The sequence below is a fragment of the Panulirus ornatus genome, chromosome 12, assembly GCF_036320965.1.
Source record: "Panulirus ornatus isolate Po-2019 chromosome 12, ASM3632096v1, whole genome shotgun sequence".
Taxonomy (NCBI): Eukaryota; Metazoa; Arthropoda; class Malacostraca; order Decapoda; family Palinuridae; genus Panulirus; species Panulirus ornatus.
Genome location: NC_092235.1, coordinates 28,746,857 through 28,771,076, shown reverse-complemented (window position 1 = coordinate 28,771,076; position 24,220 = coordinate 28,746,857). Strand labels below are relative to the sequence as shown.

General features: G+C 40.5%; 1 protein-coding gene across 2 annotated transcripts in view; it reads right to left on the bottom strand.

The window, feature by feature from the left end:
* Window positions 1-24,220, bottom strand: part of msk (importin-7 msk) — a 106,767-nt gene that overhangs the window by 54,506 nt on the left and 28,041 nt on the right. For both annotated transcript variants that reach the window (XM_071667732.1, XM_071667733.1), the window contains exons 6-12: window positions 21,061-21,234; window positions 18,394-18,539; window positions 15,619-15,782; window positions 8,354-8,473; window positions 3,488-3,676; window positions 3,176-3,331; window positions 1,466-1,634 (exon numbers count right to left, since the gene is read on the bottom strand). In XM_071667732.1, the coding sequence (XP_071523833.1) occupies window positions 1,466-1,634; window positions 3,176-3,331; window positions 3,488-3,676; window positions 8,354-8,473; window positions 15,619-15,782; window positions 18,394-18,539; window positions 21,061-21,234 (1,118 nt within the window). The remainder of the gene's footprint in view (window positions 1-1,465; window positions 1,635-3,175; window positions 3,332-3,487; window positions 3,677-8,353; window positions 8,474-15,618; window positions 15,783-18,393; window positions 18,540-21,060; window positions 21,235-24,220) is intronic.

The following is a 24,220-nucleotide window of genomic DNA, read 5'->3' as shown; positions in this document are numbered from 1 at the left end:
TATGGAGCAATACGTAGAGGTAGTAGGTTGGAACATTAGACAGACACATTAAGTACAAGTAACTGGTACGAACATTAGGTAGGAGCCTGTGAAAACATTGAGCTAGAATTGCCCTTAATTTGTTTATCAAGGAGGATAAGCCTTTAAATGAACTAGAGATATCCATAATAAAATATTTTTCCATTTCAATTCAACTTGTACATAATACAAACATTTGGTAGTAGTAGTAGGTATGGAGCAATACGTAGAAGTAGGTTGGAACATTAGACAGACACATTAAGTACAAGTAATTGGTAGGAACATTAGGTAGGAGCCTGTACAAACACTGAGCTAGAATTGCCCTCTGCTAGCACCCTATTAAGAGTGAAGCTCTACAGAATAGGAAGCAGGACTGGGGTTCACCAGTAATGGAGACTTTAGCTGTGGCCACCCCCTTGAGGGAGTTCCCATGGGGAACGGGACATCAGAGATAGATGGACATAGACAGTAAATTACTAAATGTTTCATGGTGATAGTGCAACTGCAGGTATAACATGATGGAGCAGGTCTCTTCATTCAGCCTGACAAACTAATCAACAACATTGTCACCCCTAATCTTGGGAAACTCGACTGCAATCCTATCCATGCCTACAGTTTTGCCACAATCACATATGGAAGTACTTTTAATAAATAAAAGTGTTATATGAATGGAATAAAATGACTGAAGACATGGCTAATGCAGAGAGCACATAGAAATTCAACATTTTGACAAAAAATGCTTGTGATATGGGGCCCCACGAATGTAACACTTCTTTCTTTTACATTACATATAGGTAATAAAAAGGTTTTTACTATCTCTTCTCTTTTCATCATACTGTTTTAAGATGGTCCCAATCTACAAAATCAAACCTCCACATTTTATAACACTAATCATATTAGACTTAATCACTAGGTAGCGCTAGGAAAAGACAATAAAGGCTACATTTGTTCACTCTCAGTCTCTAGCTGTCATGTGTAATGCACCAAAACCACAGCTCCCTTTCTACATCCAGACCCAAAAAAAATTTTCATGGTTTACCCCAGATGCTTCATATGCCCTGGTTCAATCAACTGACAGAACATCCACTCTAGTATACCACATCGTTCCAATGCACTCTATTCTTGCAGGCCTTTCACACTCCTGTATGTTCAGACCCCAATTGCTCAAAATCTTTTTTCACTCCATCCTTCCACCTCTAACTTGGTCTCCTGCTTCTCCTCATTCCCTCTACCTCTGACACATATATCCTCTTTGTCAATCTTTCCTCGTTCAGTTTCTCCATGTGACCAAACCATTTCAACACACCCTCTTCTGCTCTCTCAACCACACTCTTTTTATTACCACACTGAAATGAAAATGCTGGGGCAAGAGCAATCTTTTTAATGATTTGCTGAACATGTTCTCCAAAGAATTCCCAGTCAACAGAAGACATATTTGGTAACTTACCCATTACACTTTTGGAAAGGATGAGGCCAACAACCTGGAGGGTGATAGGTTCTATCTGTTCCATGATCTTGGGATTCTCTTCCATACAGTTTATCAGAGTCTCAATTGTACTTAGCAAACCCATAGCAGTTATGGCTTTCTCATCAGCTCCATCCTCGGCATCCACTACCTAGAATTACAGCAATCCCTTAAACACTTTGAAAGTGGAAATATCTTCAAATAATTCACAATTAGGAAAGTGATGTATGGCAGGATACATAAAAACAGCAGCCACACATAGCCAGAAAGAGAGGAGTGGTGTGGAACTACATCTCCACTGTAATCACATAATAAAAACAACAATAATAATAATAATAATACCATTTATTTGGCTTTGTAGCTGTCTCACATGTTAGCGAGGTAGCGCAAGGAAACAGACGAAAGAATGGCCCAACCCACCCACATACACATGTATATACATAAACGTCCACACACGCAAATATACATACCTATACATCTCAATGTATACATATATATACACACACAGACATATACATATATACACATATACATAATTCATACTGTCTGCCTTTATTTATTCCCATCGCCACCCATGGAATAACAACCCCCTCCCCCTCATGTGTGCGAGGTAGCGCTAGGAAAAGACAACAAAGGCCACATTCGTTCACACTCAGTCTCTAGCTGTCATGTAATAATGCACCGAAACCACAGCTCCCTTTCCACATCCAGGCCCCACACAACTTTCCATGGTTTACCCCAGACGCTGCACATGCCTTGGTTCAATCCATTGACAGCACGTTGAACCCGGTATACCACATCATTCCAATTCACTCTATTCCTTGCACGCCTTTCACCCTCCAGCATCTTCAGGCCCCGATCACTCAAAATCTTTTTCACTCCATCTTTCCACCTCCAATTTGGTCTCCCACTTCTCCTCTTTCCCTCCACCTCTGACACATATATCCTCTTGGTCAATCTTTCCTCACTCATTCTCTCCATGTGACCAAACCATTTCAAAACACCCTCTTCTGCTCTCTCAACCACACTCTTTTTATTTCCACACATCTCTTACCCTTACATTACTTACTCGATCAAACCACCTCACACCACATATTGTCCTCAAACATCTCATTTCCAGCACATCCTCCCTCCTGCACACAACTCTATCCATAGCCCATGCTTCGCAACCATACAACATTGTTGGAACCACTATTCCTTCAAACATACCCATTTTTGCTTTCCGAGATAATGTTCTCGACTTCCAAACATTCTTCAAGGCTCCCAGAATTTTCGCCCCCTTCCCCACCCTATGATTCACTTCCGCTTCCATGGTTCCATCCGCTGCCAGATCCACTCTCAGATACCTAAAACACTTCACTTCCTCCAGTTTTTCTCCATTCAAACTTACCTCCCAATTGACTTGACCCTCAACCCTACTGTACCTAATAACCTTGCTCTTATTCACATTTACTCTCAACTTTCTTCTTTCACACACTTTACCAAACTCAGTCACCAGCTTCTGCAGTTTCTCACATGAATCAGCCACCAGTGCTGTATCATCATCGAACAACAACTGACTCACTTCCCAAGCTCTCTCATCCACAACAGACTTCATACTTGCCCCTCTTTCCAAAACTCTTGCATTCACCTACCTAACAACCCCATCCATAGACAATAATAATAATAATAATAAAAAAGAGGTTAACTCACCTGCTGGAAAGTGGCAGCCAACTGGGTACACATTTCTACAGCAATTGGGGTAAGCTGTTCAGTGTATGTGGTAACAATCTTGCACATTACATTTGTAAGATCATCATTCTCAGTCTCTTTTATAACCTTCAACAGCTCTTGGACAATTGGTTGAATCTGAAAAACAGCATGAGGAAAAATGCAAAAAAAGAAATGTTCTTTGAAATTTTCTGTCATTCAACAACAATGAAAAAGAAATTCATATATAATATATAGAGTGCAAACCAACATATTACCTTAAACCAATGCCATACCTGGGGAAAGTATACTTACATGAGGCTCAACAATCTTCTCTGCCTTGTTCTGTGAGGCAAGGAAAGCAGAGAGTGCCATGGCTGCCTCTACCTTCACTGGTAGATCATGGTCATTCAACAAAGCATTCTGAATACAGTTCATTGCTGCCATAATGTTTTGGTCTGATTTAAACTTAATCTCATCAAAATTTTGTAGAATCCAACAAGCCTGGAAAAGTTTAATTAAGAGAATAAGAAACTGGAAATATATCATCTACTCACAGGCAAATACAATCTCTCTCTCCACACTAACATCATCATGGCCTCAACAGAGTGACATCAATCTCTTCGCTACACACACACAATAAACCTAAGCTCACTTCACATGCCACACTCACAACACTCTAATCATCAATATACCATTACAGATCAGGTCAAAAGCCATCTTCACTACACCCTCATGGGTCAGGTCAAATTCCATCTTTATACCTTGTTATCAATGAACTCTTATGTGTTAGGTCAATAGCCATCTTTGTAGTCACCACAAAACCTTATCTACATGACTCTCTAACCTTCACTGCAACCATTTTTTCACTAAATCCTTATGGGTCAGGTAAATGGCAATCTTCACTATACCCTCATCACTACATACCTACACATTCGGTCAAACAATACTACATCCAGTGAACGCGAGGGTCTCTGAAGGGCAGATCTATGGCATACTGAGAGTGGGGAAATCTAGGTGGTGAACCAGTAAGTCTGCAAGATGGCACAGGTCTTGTGGCAGATTAAGAGAAATTTAAGAAGCTGGCAACAGAGTCTGGGAGAGAATGAGAAGTGAGAAAGCTGAGAGAATGTTAACAAAAGTAATGACGAGCAGATAGGAGATAAAACAGAATGGTTTGAAAGGCAGTCTGAAAGGGGAAGACCTAAAGAAAGTTGAGTGCTTTAGATACCTTAGAGCTGACTTGACAGCAAAAGTATTAATAGATGCTGAAGTGTGTAAGGTAAGAAAATAAACTAAGGTCCTGTGCATACAAGTGAATTCAAATAGCAACAGACCACTGGGTCCTAACAAGAATATTTCTGATAGTGAAAGAGAACAGAAATGCAGAGAAAAATGTGGTAAGAGTAGATATTATATTTCTAAAGAGTAAGATCTGTAATCTTACCAGATAGCTAAAGAGGTCAAATAATGTCACTTTTGGATTTGAAGCAAAATATCTACCAAGTCTATGCTTAAACATATATATGGTACTGCTTTCCACTACTAACTAGCAAATCATTCCATATGTTGATTCTTTTCAAAAAATGCTTCAATTCATTTGACATATAACCTTTGCCCATTACTACAAGTGATATCAAACAAATATATCATTAAGTATCTCATTAGATCAAAATCATCCTAACTTTTCATGATTTTGAATAACTATTAAATCACCTCTTAACCATTTCTCTTTTAAACTAAATGCATTCAATTTGGTTTGCTTGGCTCTCAGCATTTGCTTCTCAAGCCAGGAATCATCTTGGGAGATCATCTATGTACTTTCTCCATTCTATGTCTTTCCTTAAACAGAGTGACCTACAGTGAACACAATACTCAACATGGGGACACACCAGTGAGTTGCAAAGAGAGAGGATAATTTCCTGAGACAAATCTAAAAGTCCTATCCTTGAGTCCAAAAATTTTGTTTGCTTTTCTTGTTGTTTCAATGTACTACTTATTTGGGTTTAGGTCACAAGATATTATCACACCTAAGTCCTTTTCCTTATACTTTTTGTATCTCAATAGAATTAACTATGTTGCTTGCCTTTCCGTTTTTATACCAATATGTATAACTCGCTGAAGGGGGGATGCTATTTCCTGTGTGGCAGGGTAGCGACAAGAACAGATGAAGGCAAGCAATTATGAATAGGTTTGTGTGGAGGAGGGTGGATGTGTTGGAAATGAGATGTTTGAGGACAATATGTGGTGTGAGGTGGTTTGATCGAGTAAGTAATGAAAGGGTAAGAGAGAGGTGTGGTAATAAAAAGTGTGTGGTTGAGAGAGCAGAAGAGGGTGCATTGAAATGGTTTGGTCACATGGCGAGAATGAGTGAGAAAAGATTGACAATGTGGATATATGTGTCAGAGGTGGAGGGAACGAGAGAAGTGGGAGACCACATTCGAGGTGGAAAGATGGAGTGAAAAAGATTATGAGTGATTGGGGCGTGAACATGCAGGAGGGTGAAAGGTGTGCAAAGAATAGAGTGAATTGGAACGATATGGTATACCGGGGTCGACGTGCTGTCAATGGATTGAACCAGGGCATGTAAAGCATCTGGGGTAAACCATGGAAAGTTTTGTGGGGCCTGGATGTGGAAAGGGAGCTGTGGTTTCAGTGCACTATACATGACAGCTAGAGACTGAGTGTGAACAAATGTGGCCTTTGTTGTCTTTTCCTAGTGCTATTGATTATATGGGAGGTTATTGACTGAGAGGGTAACAGAGCATCAGACTGGGAAAGAGCAGTGTGGTTTCAGAAGTGGTAGTGGATGTGTGGATCAGGTATCTGCTTTGAAGAATGTATGTGAGAAATACTTACAAAAACAAATGGATTTGTATGTAGCATTTATGGATCTGAAGAAGGCATATGATAGGGTTGATAGAGATACTTTATGGAAGGTTTTAAGAGTATATGGTGTGGGAGGCAAGTTACCAGAAGCAATGAAAAGTTTTGATCAAGGATGTAAGGCATGTGCACAAGTAGGAAGAGAGGAAAGTAATTGGTTCCCAGGTAATGTCAGTTTGCGGCAGAGGTGCATGATGTCTCCATGGTTGTTTAATTTGTTTCTGGATGGGTGATTAGGGAAGTGAAAGCAAGAGTCTTGGAGAGAGGGGCAAGTATGCAGTCTACTGTGGATGAGAGGGCTTGGGAAGTGAGTCAGTTGTTGTTTGCTGATGACACAGCCTTGGTAGCTGACTCAGGTGAGAAACTGCATAGGTTGGTGACTGAGTTTGGTAAAGTGTGTGAAAGAAGAAAGTTGAGAGTAAATGTGAATAAGAGCAAGGTTATTAGGTTCAGTAGGGTTGAGGGACAAGTTAACTGGAAGGTAAGTTTGAATGGAGAAAAACTAGAGGAAGTGAAGCATTCTAGATATCTGGGAGTGGACTTAGCAGTGGATGGAACCATGGAAACGGCAGTGAGTCAAAGGGTGGGGGAGGGGACGAAGGTTCTGGGAGCATTGAAGAATATGTGGAAGGTGAGAACGTTATCTCGGAGAACAAAAAATGGGTATGTTTGAAAGAATAGTGGTTCCAACAATGTTATATAGTTGCGAGGCGTGGGCTATAGATAGGATTGTGCAAAGGAGGGTGGATGTGTTGGAAAGGAAATATCTAAGGACAATATGTGGTGTGAGGTGGTTTGATTGAGTAAGTAATGAAAGGGTAAGAGGGATGTGTGGTAATAAAAAGAATGTGGTTGAGAGAGCAAGAAGAGGGTGTGCTGAAATGGTTTGGACATATGGAGAGAATGAGTGAGGAAAGACATATGTGTTGGAGGTCGAAAGATGGAGTGAAAAAGATTTTGAGCAATCAGGGCCTGAACATACATAAGGGTGAAAGGCATGCAAGGAATAGAGTGAATTGGAATGATGTGGTACACCAGGGTGGACGTGCTGTCAATGGATTGAACCAGGGCATGTGAAGCATCTGGGGTAAACCATGGAAAGGTCTGTGGGGCCTGAATGCGAAAAGGAAGCTGTGGTTTCGGTGCATTACACATGACAGCTAGAGACAGAGTGTGATTGAATGTGCCTTTTTGTCTTTCCCTGGTGCTACCTCACTGGAGGGGGGAATGCTGTTTCCTGTGTGGTAAGGTGGTGATGGGAATGGATTAAGGCTAAGTATAAATGTGTACATGTGTATATATGTATATGTATTATACATTGATATGTATATGTGCATGTATGGGCATTTCTGTATATATATGTGCATATGAGTGGTTGGACTGTTATTTGTCTGTTTTCTTGTACTACCTCGCTGATGCAGGACAGAGCGATTCAGTATTTTTCTTGCACTACCTCTGATGCAGGAAACAGCGATTAAGTATATAAAGGAAACTTCTAACATAATAATTCTCTTTATGGGTTTCCCTTGCTATTTTGAGCAATAAACATTTCATACTGACTTTTGCTTTGACATACAAGTCTCTTGGTTCATCTACACAAATTTACATAACTTACTCTGAGTTTCTCATGTACTACTTTCTTGGACAACAAGCACTTCTTTAAATCAATGGTCCACCATCTTATACACACTACCACTTATGTTATCTCCGCTACTTTGAAAGTATTACTGAATCTCTTCCATGCTATATCAATATCGTTTCCATTAACTATATCACCCCAAGTTTCCCAGTAAGAAAAATGCAAAAACCAGTGAAATCTGCAAGTATAAAATTTGGTATTTCTTTGCTACTTTCATGCGGACCAGCATTACAGGCTCTGCTGATAGTTACCTCAAAAATGACTTGTACCAAACTTTTCTGCTACTTCAACATTTTGAATGAGATCCTTAATTGTAGCTAAACTAAATTTTTTTTCATCACAAATAGGTTTCTCAACTAACTGTGTTTGGGCACATAAGAAATAGAGCTGAAAAGTACAGGAGTACTGAGCGGAAAGAAATGGAAAGAATGCATGGAATAATATCCATGAAAGAGGCGGGTAAGGGCAGGAATAACTGAAGACCTTTTCCTCTAGTCACCCCCTTGATGGGAGATCCTATCAGGAATGGATGTTAGCAACAAATACACTATCAAGACTGAATAAATGGAAAAAAAAGTCAGTTGGTTCTTTCCTATAACATCTAACATTAACAATCTTCATTACAACCCTCTTCACTATTCCTGTATACAACTCACCCGTGCCCTCATGAAGCCAAATGGGCTCTGGAATTCAGGGAAGACATACTGAGCAATCATGGTTTCCATCTGGTCTTTGTAGATCTTCTTCTTAAGTAAGACTCCACCCATTGTTCCAATCTGAAGAGAAATATGAAAAAAAATGAAATCTCAAGACATAAGAATGATTAGAAAGCTAAACACTGCGATTAAGAATATATTATTTATATATTTATTTATTTATTATACTTTGTCGCTGTCTCCCGCATTTGCGAGGTAGTGCAAGGAAACAGACGAAAGAAATGGCCCAACCCCCCCCCCCATACACATGTATATACATACGTCCACACACGCAAATATACATACCTACACAGCTTTCCATGGTTTACCCCAGACGCTTCACATGCCTTGATTCAATCTACTGACAGCACGTCAACCCCGGTATACCACATCGCTCCAATTCACTCTATTCCTTGCCCTCCTTTCACCCTCCTGCATGTTCAGGCCCCGATCACACAAAATCTTTTTCACTCCATCTTTCCACCTCCAATTTGGTCTCCCTCTTCTCCTCGTTCCCTCCACCTCCGACACATATATCCTCTTGGTCAATCTTTCCTCACTCATTCTCTCCATGTGCCCAAACCACTTCAAAACACCCTCTTCTGCTCTCTCAACCACGCTCTTTTTATTTCCACACATCTCTCTTACCCTTACGTTACTCACTCGATCAAACCACCTCACACCACACATTGTCCTCAAACATCTCATTTCCAGCACATCCATCCTCCTGCGCACAACTCTATCCATAGCCCACGCCTCGCAACCATACAACATTGTTGGAACCACTATTCCTTCAAACATACCCATTTTTGCTTTCCGAGATAATGTTCTCGACTTCCACACATTCTTCAAGGCCCCCAGAATTTTCGCCCCCTCCCCCACCCTATGATCCACTTCCGCTTCCATGGTTCCATCCGCTGCCAGATCTACTCCCAGATATCTAAAACACTTCACTTCCTCCAGTTTTTCTCCATTCAAACTCACCTCCCAATTGACTTGACCCTCAACCCTACTGTACCTAATAACCTTGCTCTTATTCACATTTACTCTTAACTTTCTTCTTCCACACACTTTACCAAACTCAGTCACCAGCTTCTGCAGTTTCTCACATGAATCAGCCACCAGCGCTGTATCATCAGCGAACAACAACTGACTCACTTCCCAAGCTCTCTCATCCCCAACAGACTTCATACTTGCCCCTCTTTCCAAAACTCTTGCATTTACCTCCCTAACAACCCCATCCATAAACAAATTAAACAACCATGGAGACATCACACACCCCTGCCGCAAACCTACATTCACTGAGAACCAATCACTTTCCTCTCTTCCTACACGTACACATGCCTTACATCCTCAATAAAAACTTTTCACTGCTTCTAACAACTTTCCTCCCACACCATATATTCTTAATACCTTCCACAGAGCATCTCTATCAACTCTATCATATGCCTTCTCCAGATCCATAAATGCTACATACAAATCCATTTGCTTTTCTAAGTATTTCTCACATACATTCTTCAAAGCAAACACCTGATCCACACATCCTCTACCACTTCTGAAACCACACTGCTCTTCCCCAATCTGATGCTCTGTACATGCCTTCACCCTCTCAATCAATACCCTCCCATATAATTTCCCAGGAATACTCAACAAACTTATACCTCTGTAATTTGAGCACTCACTCTTATCCCCTTTGCCTTTGTACAATGGCACTATGCACGCATTCCGCCAATCCTCAGGCACCTCACCTGATTAAGAAATATAACTAAAAAATTCTAAATGGGATACTGTTCCATGATCAATCAACTCATTACACGAGGTACTATACTTCAATAATGTGTCTCCTTGCAAAAATCTGTTTACCTCTAAATGATGTTCTCAACCCAAATGGGATACATACACCTAGATACCTATTACAAAACTTTCCAAAACTGTGGTTTATTGGTTATTTACTATATTCACTATACTTGATTGCCATTTCTCGCATCAGCAAGGTAGCGCCAAGAAACAGACGAAGAATGAATGGCCCATCCACTCATATATACATATATATACATAAATGCCCATACATGCAAATATACATACAAATACACAGATATATACATATGTACATATTCATACTTGCTTGCCTTAATCCATTCCTGGCACTACCCAGTCCCACAGGAAACAGCATCACTACCCCCTGCTTCAACCATGTAGTATCAGGAAAACAAGACAAAAAAGGCCCACATTCATTCACACTCTGCATCTAGCTGTCATGTGTAATGCAACAAAACCACAGCTAACTATCCACATCCTGGCCCCAAACACCTTTCCATGGTTTACCCCAGACGTTTCACATGCCCTGGTTCAGTCAATTGAAAGCACGTTGACCCCAGTAAACTGCATCATTCCAATTCACTCTATTCCTTGCACACCTCTCACCCTCCTGTATATTCAGGCCCTGACTGCTTAAAATCTTTTTTTTTTTTCACTCCATCCCTCCACCTCCAATTGGGTCTCTCATTTCTTGTTCCCTCCACCTCTGACACACATATATCCTCTTTGTCAACCTTTTCTCACACATTCCCTCCATATGTCCAAACCATTTCAACACACCTGCTCTCTCAACCACACTCTTTTTATTTACACACCTCCCTCTTACCCTTTCATTACTTATTCAATCAAACCACCTCACACCACATATTGTCCTCAAACATTTCATTTCCAAAATATCCACCATCCTAAGTCCAACCCTATCTATAGCCCATGCCTCACAACCATAAAACATTGTTGGAACTACTATTCCTTCAAACAAACCCATTCTTGCTCTCCGAGAAAATGTTCTTTCCTTCCACACATTCTTCATCATTCCCAGAGCCTTCGCCCCCTCCCCCACCTTGTGACTCACTTCTGCTTCCATGGCACCATTCGCTGCTAAGTCCACTCCCAGATACCTAAAACACTTCACTTCCTCCAGTGTTTTTCCATTCAAACTTACCTCCAAATTAACTTTCCCTCAACCCTACTGAACCCTAATAACCTTGCTCTTATTCAACATTCCCACTCAACTTTCTCCTTTCCCATTCTTTTCCAAACTAAGTCACCAACTTCTGCAATTTCACACTCAAATCAGCCACTACAGCTGTATCATCAGCGAACAACAACTGACTCACTTCTCAAGCACTCTCATTCCCAAAAGGCTGCATACTCACCCCTCTCTCCATAACTCTTGCATTTACCTCCCTAACCACCACATCCATAAACAAATTAAACAACAATGGGGATGTCACACACCCCTGCCACAGACGGACATTCACTGAAAACCAATCACTTTCCTCTCTTCCTACTCATACACATGCCTTACATCCTGGTAAAAACTTTTCACTGCTTATAGCAACTTACCTCCCACACCATACATTCTTAAAACCTTCCAGAAAGCATTTCTATCAACCCTATCATATGCTTTCTCCATATCCATAAATGCTACAAACAAATTCATGTTTTTCTAAGTAAATCTCACACACATTCTTCGAAGCAAACACCTGATCCACACATCCTCAAACACTTCTGAAACCACACTGCTCTTTCCCAATCTGATGCTCTGTACATGCCTTCACCCTCTCAATCAATACCCTCCCATAAAATTTCCCAGGAATACTCAACAAACTTATGCCTCTGTAGTTTGAACACTCATCTTTATCCCCTTTGCCTTCTTACAATGGCACTATGCAGACATTCCATCAATCATCAGGCACTTCACCATGATCTACACATACACTGAATATCCTTACCAACCAATCAACAACACAGTCACCCCCTTTCTTAATAAATTCTACTGCAATACCATCCAAATCTGCCAATTAATGAAGATGCTGGAAGTACCAATCTACAATGAGATTTTGCCATAATGGCAGGGCTAACGTGTATCAATTACTGCACTAAAATTGTAGTACACCTCCGTTTCTCTTGAATGCCAACCTGTTACTCATCATCTGTGTATCGTATACTGCTATTTTTCCCCTGCAGCTACTCCTCTAGCATCAACTGTCAATTTGAGGTATGTCCAATATTGTCTTTAACCAAATTCCTGCAGTCACTCCTTGTAAGTTTTTTAGTTCTCCTGGAGTCATGTTAATTGCTACTTTGGAGTTCCTTACATAGGGAAACCCTAAGGAGATGATCTTCCATACATTCTCCTCTAGACATATGTTTAAAGACAACATCAACTGGAACACTTCTAAACTCTTCCTCCTCATATTTCTCTAGAATAAATGCATTCAAAGTATACTATTGCTCCCACAATAAAAACCCATTGAAATTACAACAAGACACTTTATTTTCATTCACTATACGTACACTGTTCTGAGAACAATGTCGACAGATTTTGTTATAAATCATCAATTTTCATGACATCCAGCAACGTCTGATATAATAATTCATCACACTCTGCCCTAGGTCAAAGTTAACAGATAAATAAACAGTACTACCTTTTGTAAATATCCAAAAAATTCTGAACTTTTTAAACTACAAAGAGTGTAGACATAAAAGTGTTCACATAGCACTTGTCTGTCCATGCATCTAGATTTGATGTTAATAAATACTGCAGTTCAGCTCCCCAATGCTTATTCCCACCTACTTCATTAGAGTTAGGTACTGAAGAATTTCGTCTTTATAATCTTACTATAATCCTGTGAAAATTAGTACGAAACATCCAGTATCTTGTCCAGTAGTTGTTGATTTATTTATTCATTTTGCTTTGTCGCTGTCTCCCGCGTTAGTGAGGTAGCGCAAGGAAACAGAAGAAAGTGGCCCAACCCACCCACATACACATGTATATACATACACGTCCACACACGCAAATATGCATACCAATACATCTCAACGTATACATATATATATACACAGACATATACATATATACACATGTACATAGTTCATACTGTCTGCCTTTATTCATTCCCATCGCCACCCAGCCACACATGAAATGACAACCACCTCCTCCCTCATGTGCACAATAGCGCTAGGAAAAGACAACAAAGGCCACATTCATTCACACTCAGTCTCTAGCTGTCATGTATAATGCACTGAAACCACAGTACCCTTTCCATATCCAGACCCCACAGAACTTTCCATGGTTTACCCCAGACGCTTCACATGCCCTAGTCCAATCCATTGACAGCACGTCAACCCCGGTATACCACATCGTTCCAATTCACTCTATTCCTTGCACACCTTTCACCCTCCTGCATGTTCAGGCCCTGATCACTCAAAATCTTTTTCACTCCATCTTTCCACCTCCAATTTGGTCTCCCACTTCTCGTTCTCTCCACCTCTGACACATATATCCTCCTTGTCAATCTTTCCTCACTCATTCTCTCCATGTGACCAAACCATTTCAAAACACCCTCTTCTACTCTCTCAACCACACTCTTTTTATGTCCAAAAATATTCCTCTAGGAACATATTCCCAATTAATGTAATCGAATATTTGGTAAAAATCTGTTTAAAGTGATTTCACTTCGTGACAATTTTAAGGAACACATCTAATACTTTAAACAAGGAGGTCCTGTACATTAGTAATATGAGGGCTGTGAATTAGAAAAAGGCACCTTGTTAATAAAATTAGCTTGAATTCTCAGACTACATTTTGCCAAGCCATCAGAATCCTTGGTAATGTTCAGTAACAATACTTCAGAAAAATTGCTTGTTTGTTAAGCACTTAGTCCTAAGCCAAACTAAAGACATTTCACTGTAATAGAAAAACTCTGCATAGGGAAAAAAAATTATTGTGATATGTGGGAGTGGATCGGTCAATGATGAAGAGAAAGATTTCACTTGTCTGGCCTATTGGTCATGCAACAAGCCAAGATCAACCCCAAAGAACTAAATTTTGAAACAGTATGTGGGTACATGACAGCATGGGTGCAGAAATTCAAGAAGCATCATGATTTCAGGTTTTTCAAAACCTGTGACGATCAGTAGGGCTGTCAGCTCAGACATCTTAGCTAACGAAAATCAACGCTTTTCAACAAGCTCCTTTAGCCAGCTTTATAAATGAAAAGAAATATATATTCTTTGTTTCTTATCTATAATTGTCTTCCAAACTACAATTTTCATTACAAGCATCTATCTGAAACATTAAATTACTCAATCAATGAAACATACAGTCGCATCCCATTGGTATCTGGTTGGCTGCTTGGTGTTGGTGGCATACCAATCAGTCCCACCATGTTAACGCCTGATGTTCAGCGAACGAGTGTGTCATTTCTTTTAACAACTTCCAGTAAAACAAGGTATACTAATACAGTACAACTGTAATGAGAGTTAATAGAGAAAAAGTAAGACGAGTGAAGGTTGGTAAATAGTGTAGTAGTATTTGCAGAATAACCTATAGGCTAGGGTAACTTACCTTGGCTAATCTTGGAGACCTACAGTGCCTGAAAACCAAAACCATCCTAATTCTAACTTCAAATCGGCTATAAGGTTTTTAGATCAAAGATAATAAATTTGTACACTCTCAGGGGTCATGTCAATGGCAGTCTTACCTACATCTCTAAGGGTATGGTTATAAGACATTATCGCTACACCCTCAACAACACTGGCCTGAAAAGGGCCTTTCCAAAACACCATCATCTTTACTAAACCAATAACACTGCCGCCCTTTGACCTGACCTGAAAGGGTCAGGCCAAAGATAATCTTAACCAAAATAAAAAAGCAATTGACCCAAATTGTACAAATCAGGTCAAATGCATCTTCGCTATATTTCAGCTGAGAAACATTAATTGCTGGAAAGATGAAGATAAAGAATAAAAGATAACATTTCCCTCCTTTGGAGAAAGACAAAATTAACAGCTATCAAACAACAGTTACTGATATAATAAAACAATTAACCAGCTAACACAGTATTTTGAAAAATGTACTATATTCATAGCTACTACAATATTAGTTTCAATAACTTAATAGGCAACCAACCCACCTACTTGTTAATCAACATTTTTTTTCATTAAACCTCAGATTAACAACTTTCAAGAAAAGTTTCACAAGAAAAATATGAATGCAGCAACAATAATTTCAATCATCTTTCTATACTTCTTGTACTTCGTATTCTTTGTCGTTTTACTAGCTACTACATACGATGAAATCTTTACACTGAGCAAAGCATTACTAAAAAAAATTTCTATTAACAATCAAACAAATTAAGTGATAACTATAAGGAAATGAAAAACTTATACAAATGACACACCATGTGCATGACGCCATCCTTGTGACGAGGGTCAACATTTGGTGCAGTCAACACTTGCATTAGAAACACCATCGTCTTCTCTAGCATCTCTTTTCTTTTACGTACAGTTGACAAGAGGAGAGCTTGGGCAGCGGTGACTGGAGAAACCAGGTCTTCATATATATCTAAAAGAAATAGTGCAAAAGCTAAAAATCTACCAAGCATGGATGGATGCTTGAAAAAAAAAAAAATAAAATGAAAGTGAAAGAAAGAGGGTAAAGATTCTGGGAGCAATGAAGAATGCCGAAAGCGAGAACATTATCTTGGACAGCAAAATTGGATATGTTTGAATGAATAGTATTTCCAACAATAGTTTATGGTTGCGAGGAATGGGCTATAGACAGGGTTGTACAGAGGAGCGTTGATGTGGTTGGAATGAAATGCCTAAGGACAATATGTGGTGTCAGGTGGTTTTATCAAGAAAGTATTGAAAGGGTAAGAGAGATGTGAGGTAATAAAGAGTGTGGTTGAGAGAGTAGAAGAGGGTGTGTTAAATGGTTTGGACATATGAAGAGAATGAGTGAGGAGAGGTTGACAAAGAGGATGTGTGTGTTAGAGGTGGAGGAAACAAGGGGAAGCAGACGACCAAGCTGGAAGTGGAAGGATGGAGTGAAAAAAATTTGAGCAATCAGGGTTTGAACACGCAAGGAGGGTGAGAGGCTTGGAAGGAGTAGAGTGAATCAGAATGATGTGGTATATCGCGGTCAATGTGCTGTCAATGGACTGAACCAGGGAATATGAAACATCTAAGGTAAACCATGGAAAGGTCTGTGGGGCCTGGAAATAGATTGGGAGCTGTGATTTCGGTGTATTACACACGAGGGCTAGAGACAGTGTGAACGAATCTGGCCTGGTGCTACCTTGCTGATACAGGGGTGACGATGCTGTTTCCTATGGGGCAGGGTGGCACCAGGAATGTATGAAGGCAAGCAAGTAAGAATATGTACATGTGTATATATGTAAACATCTGTTTGTGTAAGTATATGTATGTATACGTGAATATGTTGTCAATGGATTGAACCAGGGCATGTGAAGCATCTGAGGTAAACCATGGAAAGGTCTGTGGGGCCTGAATGTAGATAGGGAGCTGTGGTTTCAGTGCATTACAAATGACAGCTAGAGACTGAATGTGAACAAATGGGGCCTTTTTGTCAGTATTCCTGGCACTACCTCACTGAAGCAGGGGATAGCGATGCTGTTTTCCTGTGGGGCATGGGGTAGCAACAGGAATGGATGAAAGCAAGCATGAATGTGTACAAGTGCATGCGTGTAATGCCTTCAACCATTCCCAGTGCAACCAAGCCCTTCACAAAACAGCATCGCAACCTCCTGCGTCAGTGGGGATGCGCCAGGAAACTGACGAACAAAGGCCACATTCACTCACACTCATTCTTTAACTGTATTGTGTAATGCATCAAAACCACAGCTCCCTCTCCACATCCAACCCCCACAGACCTTTTCATAGTTTATACCAAATGTTTCACATGCCCTGGTTCAGTCCATTGACAGCACATCTACCCCAGTACACCAAACTGTTCCAATTAACTTTATACCATGCACGCATTTCATCCTCACTAATGTTCAGGCCCCGATTGCTCAAATCTTTTTCACTCCATCTTTCCACCTCCAATTTGGTCTCCCACTTCTCCCCTGTTCCCTCCATCTCTGACACATACATCTTTCTGTCAACCTTTCCTCGCTCATTCTCTCCATATGTCCAAACCATTTCAGCACACGCTCTTCTGCTCTCTCAGCCACACTCTTTTTATTACCACACATCTCAGTATCTATCTATCTATACCCCTGATGCCAGTTCCCAACTGGATCTCCCGCAAGGAGGTGACCACAGCAATAGTCTCCATAACTAGTGAACTCTAGTGCCACTTCTTAGCCTTAAGTGCCTCAAACTTAACAGGCCACTGGCAGAGGGCAACTCTAGTGCAGTGTTTCTAGAGGCTCCAACCTAATGTTCCTACAGACTACTTCTACCTAATGCTTCAGTCAAATGTTCCAACCAACTACTTCTATCTAATGCTCCTGCCAAAATTTTCCTAATACTTCTACCTATTGCTCCTATCATTTTGCCAGAAGGAAGGGCTAGCACAAAGTGCTTACTGCAGAAAAATATAGAGTTAAGAAGAATGAGCTGTGCGAGTAAAGTGGTGTAGTGCTATGTATGACATGGAGATTTTATGTCTATGGACAGAATACCAGTAGTCTACGTGTGGGTGAGGAAGAAAGAAAAGACAGCTACCTGGGTGAGAGGTGTGCAATCTGACACTCACTGAAGTGCTAGCTCAATACACAATCATCACTAACCATCCCAGTAATCAGGAACTGGTACTATTAATACACCTCCCAGGTCATTGGCTACCTTCTGACAACTACCTACCTAACCTGTATCCCTCCCCTTCTATACTCTGTAATCATAGACTCACTTTAGCTTCAATGTTTCCATCCCTTGAAATCTCAACTTCCAGGTACCTAAAACACCCCACTTCCTCCAAACCCAAACTTAAACTCAAAACATCCAGTATCATGCCCCTGCTACACCTCATCATCTTACCTTTGTTCAAATCCATTCTCAACTTTCTCTTTTCACATACTCTCCAAAATTCTGTCATCAATTTTTGGGGCACTTCTCTGGAAAATGCCATAATAAATGGCAACTAGTTCACCTCCCAAACCCACCACAAACATGCAAACAAAAACAAATAAGTAAAGACTTTGTCTTACCAAATTTGACTCTGACATACTCATAAGGGTCTGAGTTCCACAATTCCTGATCAGAGTCAGAGTAACACATGAGGGGGAAAAGGACATCTTGAATTACTGATAACATATGAGGCTTTAGCAGTTTCCAAGCAACAGACTGCCCAACCCTGAAATATACAATATCTTGTTAAACAAAATCATGAATCTGAAAAACAATAAAAAAGCTTGTCTACAATATGCAGTATTCTAATTGCATTTCAGACATGTACATAAAGAGAATATGTTTTCTACACAAGAATTATACATCTTTCTTTCTTTCGTACTATTCGCCATTTCCCGCGATAGCGAGGTAGCAATAAGAACAGAGAACTGGGCCTTTGAGGGAATATCCTCACCTGGCCCCATTCTCTGTTCCTTCTTTTGGAAAATTGAAAAAAAAACGAGAGGGGAGGATTTCCAGCCACCCGCTCTCTCCCCTTTTAGTCGCCTTCTACGACACGCAGGGAATACGTGAGAAGTATTCTTTCTCCCCTATCCCCAGGGATAAAGAATTATACATATAAAGTAGAAAACTACATGCAAGCTAAAGATTCCATATAATGTTGAGAACTACATGCAAGCTAAAGATTCCAATGATACAAGTTGGACACTTAAAAAGATATAGTGCAGAGCATATTTCAAGTTGTGTGATTCCATTATAGTCCCAAAAAGATATAGTACAGAACATATTTCAAGTTATGTGATTCCATTATAGTCCCAAAAAGATATAGTACAGAAAATATTCCAAGTTATGTGATTCCATTATAGTCCCATAGCTGGCACCAAAGTTCCAAGGCTGAAATATGATTTCAAACTTTTTTTCAGAGATGAGAAAGCATGGGCAACTGAATGCCTTAATCAAGGTCATCTCATATGTTCAGGCCCCAGAAGTGAGTCACAGGGTGGGGGAGGAGGCAAAGGTTCTGTAAGCATTGAAGAATGTGAAGGGCAAGAACATTAACTTAAGAGAGCAAAAATGGGTATGTTTGAAGAAATAGTGGTTCTAACAATGTGATATGGTTGCAAGGCATTAGCTATAGATAAGTGTTGTATGGAGAAGGGAGGATGTGTTGGAAATGAAAAGTTTAAGGACAATATGTGGTGTGAGGTTGTTTGATCGAGCAACAAATGAAAGGGTAAGAAAGATGAGTGGAAATAAAAAGTGTGGTTGAGAGAGCAGAAGAGGATGTGTTAAAATGGTTTGGACACATGGAGAAAATGAGTAAGGAAAGATTGACAAAGAGGATGTATGTGTTAGAGTTGGAGGGAACAAAGAGAAGCAGGAGACCAAATTGAAGATGGAAGGATATACATATATATTTTCTTATCATACTTTGTCACTGACTCCCGCATTAGCGAGGTAGCGCAAGGAAACAGACGAAAGAAAATCCCAACCCACCTACATACACACGTATATACATATACGTCCACAAACGCACATATATATACCCATACATTTCAACGTATACATATATATACCTCGCAAACGCGGGAGACAGCGACAAAGTATAATAAAAAAAATATATACATACACAGACATATACATATATACACATGTACATAATTCATATTTGCTGCCTTTATTCATTCCCATCGCCACCCCACCACATATAAAACAGCATCCAACCCTCCCCCACATGCGCAAGGGAGCACTAGGAAAAGACAACTAAGGCCACATTCGTTCAAACTCAGTCTCTGGCTGTCATGTATAATGCACTGAAACCACAGCTCCCTCTCCACATCCAGGCCCCACACAACTTTCCATGATTTACCCCACATGCTTCACATACCCTGCTTCAATCCATTGACAGCACGTCGACCCTGGCATACCACATTGTTCCAATTCACTCTATTCCTTGCCCTCCTTTCACCCTCCTGCATGTTCAGGCCCCGATCACTCATAATCTTTTTCACTCCATCTTTCCACCTCCATTTTGGTCTCCCGCTTCACCTCATTCCCTCCACCTCTGACACATATCCTCTTTGTTAATCTTTCCTCACTCATTCTCTCCATGTGACCAAACCATTTCAAAACACCCTCTTCTGCTCTCTCAACCACACTCTTTTTATTACCACACCTCCCTATTACCCTTTCATTACTTGCTCGATCAAACCACCTCACACCACATACTGTCCTCAAACATCTCATTTCCAACACATCCATCCTTCTCTGCACAACCCTATCTATAGCCAATGCCTCGCAACCATATAACATTGTTGGAACCCCTATTCCTTCAAACATACCCATAATTGCTTTCCCAGATAATGCTCTCACCTTCTACACATTCTTTTAACACTCCCAAAACCTTTGCCCCCCTCCCCTACCCTGTGACACACACATACACACACACACACAAACACAAGCACGATATATGATGAGGGGTGATTGAGGGAACATCACTAACCACAACAAACAAGTTATGTTGTGAGCAATACATGCTAGCCCCAATTCCATAGCAAAATCTCATCACAAATATATGGGTATCTGTATTAAGATTTTGAAACTAAGGATTCATCCTTGAAACTTTGCTGAATAATCCCTAACATCCAACTAATTCATTGAAGATATCTATGGAATTGATCTCCATAATTTACAGGTGACTTCAAAACTCATTAAAGCCAACTCACCCTTAACACTAAGTGACTTACCCCTGCTCCAAATAGTTCAACGTTTGCTGCAGCACCCGAGGTGAGATGTAAATCTTGTTACGATACAAGTCAAGGATCTTGAGTAGAACCTGAAGGATACCTTGTGAAAAGGTTTTGATGAACCATTCAGCAAATTGCTTGTATTCTTTACTAACTGTACTAGGACATCCATACCTGCAATAAATAATGTTTTATTATTACTATAACAGGACATCCTCTATCACATTTATCATTTCACACAAGTTAGATTTTACAATGATAAAAAACTGAGAATGTAATCAGACATAAATTGAGTTCACTTGTGAATGAACTCAAGAAACAGATTTTCCCTTGCTGCACAGGTACTGCTTTGTTGGCTAGAATGCCTTATGCTGTACTGTGCAGCAAGCCAGTGATTGTCAAGTTGCACTCCTTTGACCCAGGTAGATGTCTTTTCTTTCTGCTTCACCCACATGTGAACTGCTTGCATTCTGTCCACAAACACAATCTCTCCACAGCCTACATTTCACAGTTAGGCCCTGCTGACTAATTTGTAGTTTACCTTGATTATTTCATAATTGTTTCATATGTCTTTTTTCAAAATGTCGACTCCATGTCACTCCTCAGCACCACATCACTCCAGCTCAAGCCCTGATACCCTATAGCCTCCTTCACTCCATCCTTCCACCTTGCAGATCTTCCCTTTTACCCTTGCTCCCTCCACATCTGACACATAAAGCTGAAGTGCTTAATCATTTTCCTTTGCTCATCCTCTATGTCCAAACCATTTTAGCACACACAGTTTGACTCTAATAATGGTTAAGAAAGCTGAAGAGACTGCACTGAAATGGTCTAGACATAAAAAAAGAATGAGTGAAGTTGACAAGGAGAGTATGATAAAGAAGTGGAGGGGAAAGGGAAAAGGAGGAGACTGAACTGGAGATGGAAGGATGGATTGAAAAAGGTTTTCAGTGCTTGGGGCATGACCCATGCAAGAAGGTTTATGATGTGCATGAGACTGAGTAGCATGCCTCTCCCCTTCCTAAATGTTTAGGCCCTGAAACCCTAAAGCCTCCTTTATTCCATCCATCAATCTCCTTCTTCAGAGATGGAAGGATGGAGTGAATAAGGTTATGAGTGTTCAAGGCCTGAACATAAAGGGTGTGGGACAAGGTGAAGTAGAGAAAAGGTACACAGGAGTGATGTGCAATTAATGGCCTGAGCTGAGGCATAAAAAGCAGCCAGGAAGAGCCATGCATGGGAATGTGGGGACTGATTGTGGATAAGCAGTGATTTTTCAATACATTACAAATGATAGCTCAAGAATGAATGTGAGCAAATGAGGCCTTTTCTGTCTGTCCTTGTCACTAACTTGATAAAAACAAGAACAGCAAGCATGAATGAATGAAAAAAATGAGCTGGAAAAGAGTATAGAACCTATCCCAATTCATACTGTGTTGAAATAGGACTGGAAGTCGTAGATGCCATTCTTTAAAAAACTGAATGCCACTGTACTCTTCCATAAGCAGCATCCCCACTTCTGCAAATCTGTTATACATGCTATTCACTATTTCCGTTATACATGCTATTCACTATTTCCCAGGTCACCGAGGTAGTGTAACGGAAAGGTAAAGAAAAGGCCTCATTCACTCAAATCTATTCAAGTGTAATATAAAGAAACTACAGCCCTTTATCCAAGCCAGGTCCCAAAGACCTTTCCTTGGTTTCCCATGGCTACTTCATAAGCCCTGGTCAGTCCACTGACAGCACATCACTTCCATTCATGACTTTTAACCTCCTGCATGTTCAACATCCAATTCACTCCATTCCTTCCATCACCAATTTTCTCCTTTTCTCCTTATCCCATCCACTTCTAACACATTCTCTCCATCAACCTTGACTAACTCGTTCTCTCCATGTGTCCAAACCATTTCGGCAAAACCTCTTCAGCTTATATTCATATAAGTACAGTAATATGTAAGTTGTATGGAAAAGTGGTATTGAGGGGGTGGTTGTATGCAAAAAGCATCATACTGGGGAGGAACAACAAGGTTTCTGAAGTGGTAGAGGATATGAGGATCAGGTATGAGAATGGATAGGTCTGTATGTGGCATTCATAGATCTGAAGAAAGCATATGATAGGACTAATAGGAATGCTTAGCAAAATGTGTTATGATTAGAGCGTAAAGGAGGAAAGCTACATTAAGTATTAAGAAGTAATGCTTATAAGCGAGTGGGAAGAAAAGAGGGCGAGTGGTTCCAGCCAAAGGTGGATCTGCAGCAGGAGTGTAGGTAGTAGGTAGTAGTTGGTAGGCATCCAATGAACAAGGAGGTATTTTACCAGTACTACCCATCTGGGTATTGGGAGGGTTAAGTGACATGCTTAGTGAGCCAGCACTTCAGTGGTTGTGAAGCTGCATTCCTCTGACCTAGGTAGCTGTCTTTTCTTTCTGCCTGAAATACACAAGGACTACTGGCATTCAGTCCACAAACACACAGTCTCTCCTTGTCCAATGTAACACTTGGCAACACTCACTCACACAGTTCATTATCCATAATTCTTGATTTTCATTCGGTGAGCACTCTGTGCTAGTCGTGCCTTTTGGCAAAATGGCAGGAGCAGTGGACAGAAGTAGTAGGTAAGAACATTTAGGCAGGAGCATCAGGTAGAAATTTCAGGTAGTAGTAGTTGGAAGGAGCATTAGATAGTAGTCAGTGGGAACATTAGGTAGGCACCTAAGCAAAAAAAATGTACCAGAGTTGTCCTCTGCCAGTGGCGAGTTAAGAAAGAGGCACTAAAGGCTAAGAAGCAGCACTGGAGTTCACTAGTTATGGAGACTTTATTACCATGGCCACCCCTTTGAGGAAGTTCCAACTGGATAGTGTCAGAGATATAGATATATAACAGCAGGAGAGTGCAATGTCACCATATCTATTTTCAATGTTTATGTATAGGATGGTGAGTAACATAAATTCAAGTTCTTGGAGAAAGAGACAAGTCTGCAGTCTGCTGAGGAAGGGATGGTGAATAATGTAAAGGAAAGGGTCTTGGACCAACAAAAAGGTATGCAGTCTGCTGAGGGTGGGAGGGTGAGAGACGTAAATGCAATGGTCTTGGAGCAACATACGAGTATGCAGTATGCTGGGGGGGTGGGGAGCCATGGAGTAAGTCAGAAATTGT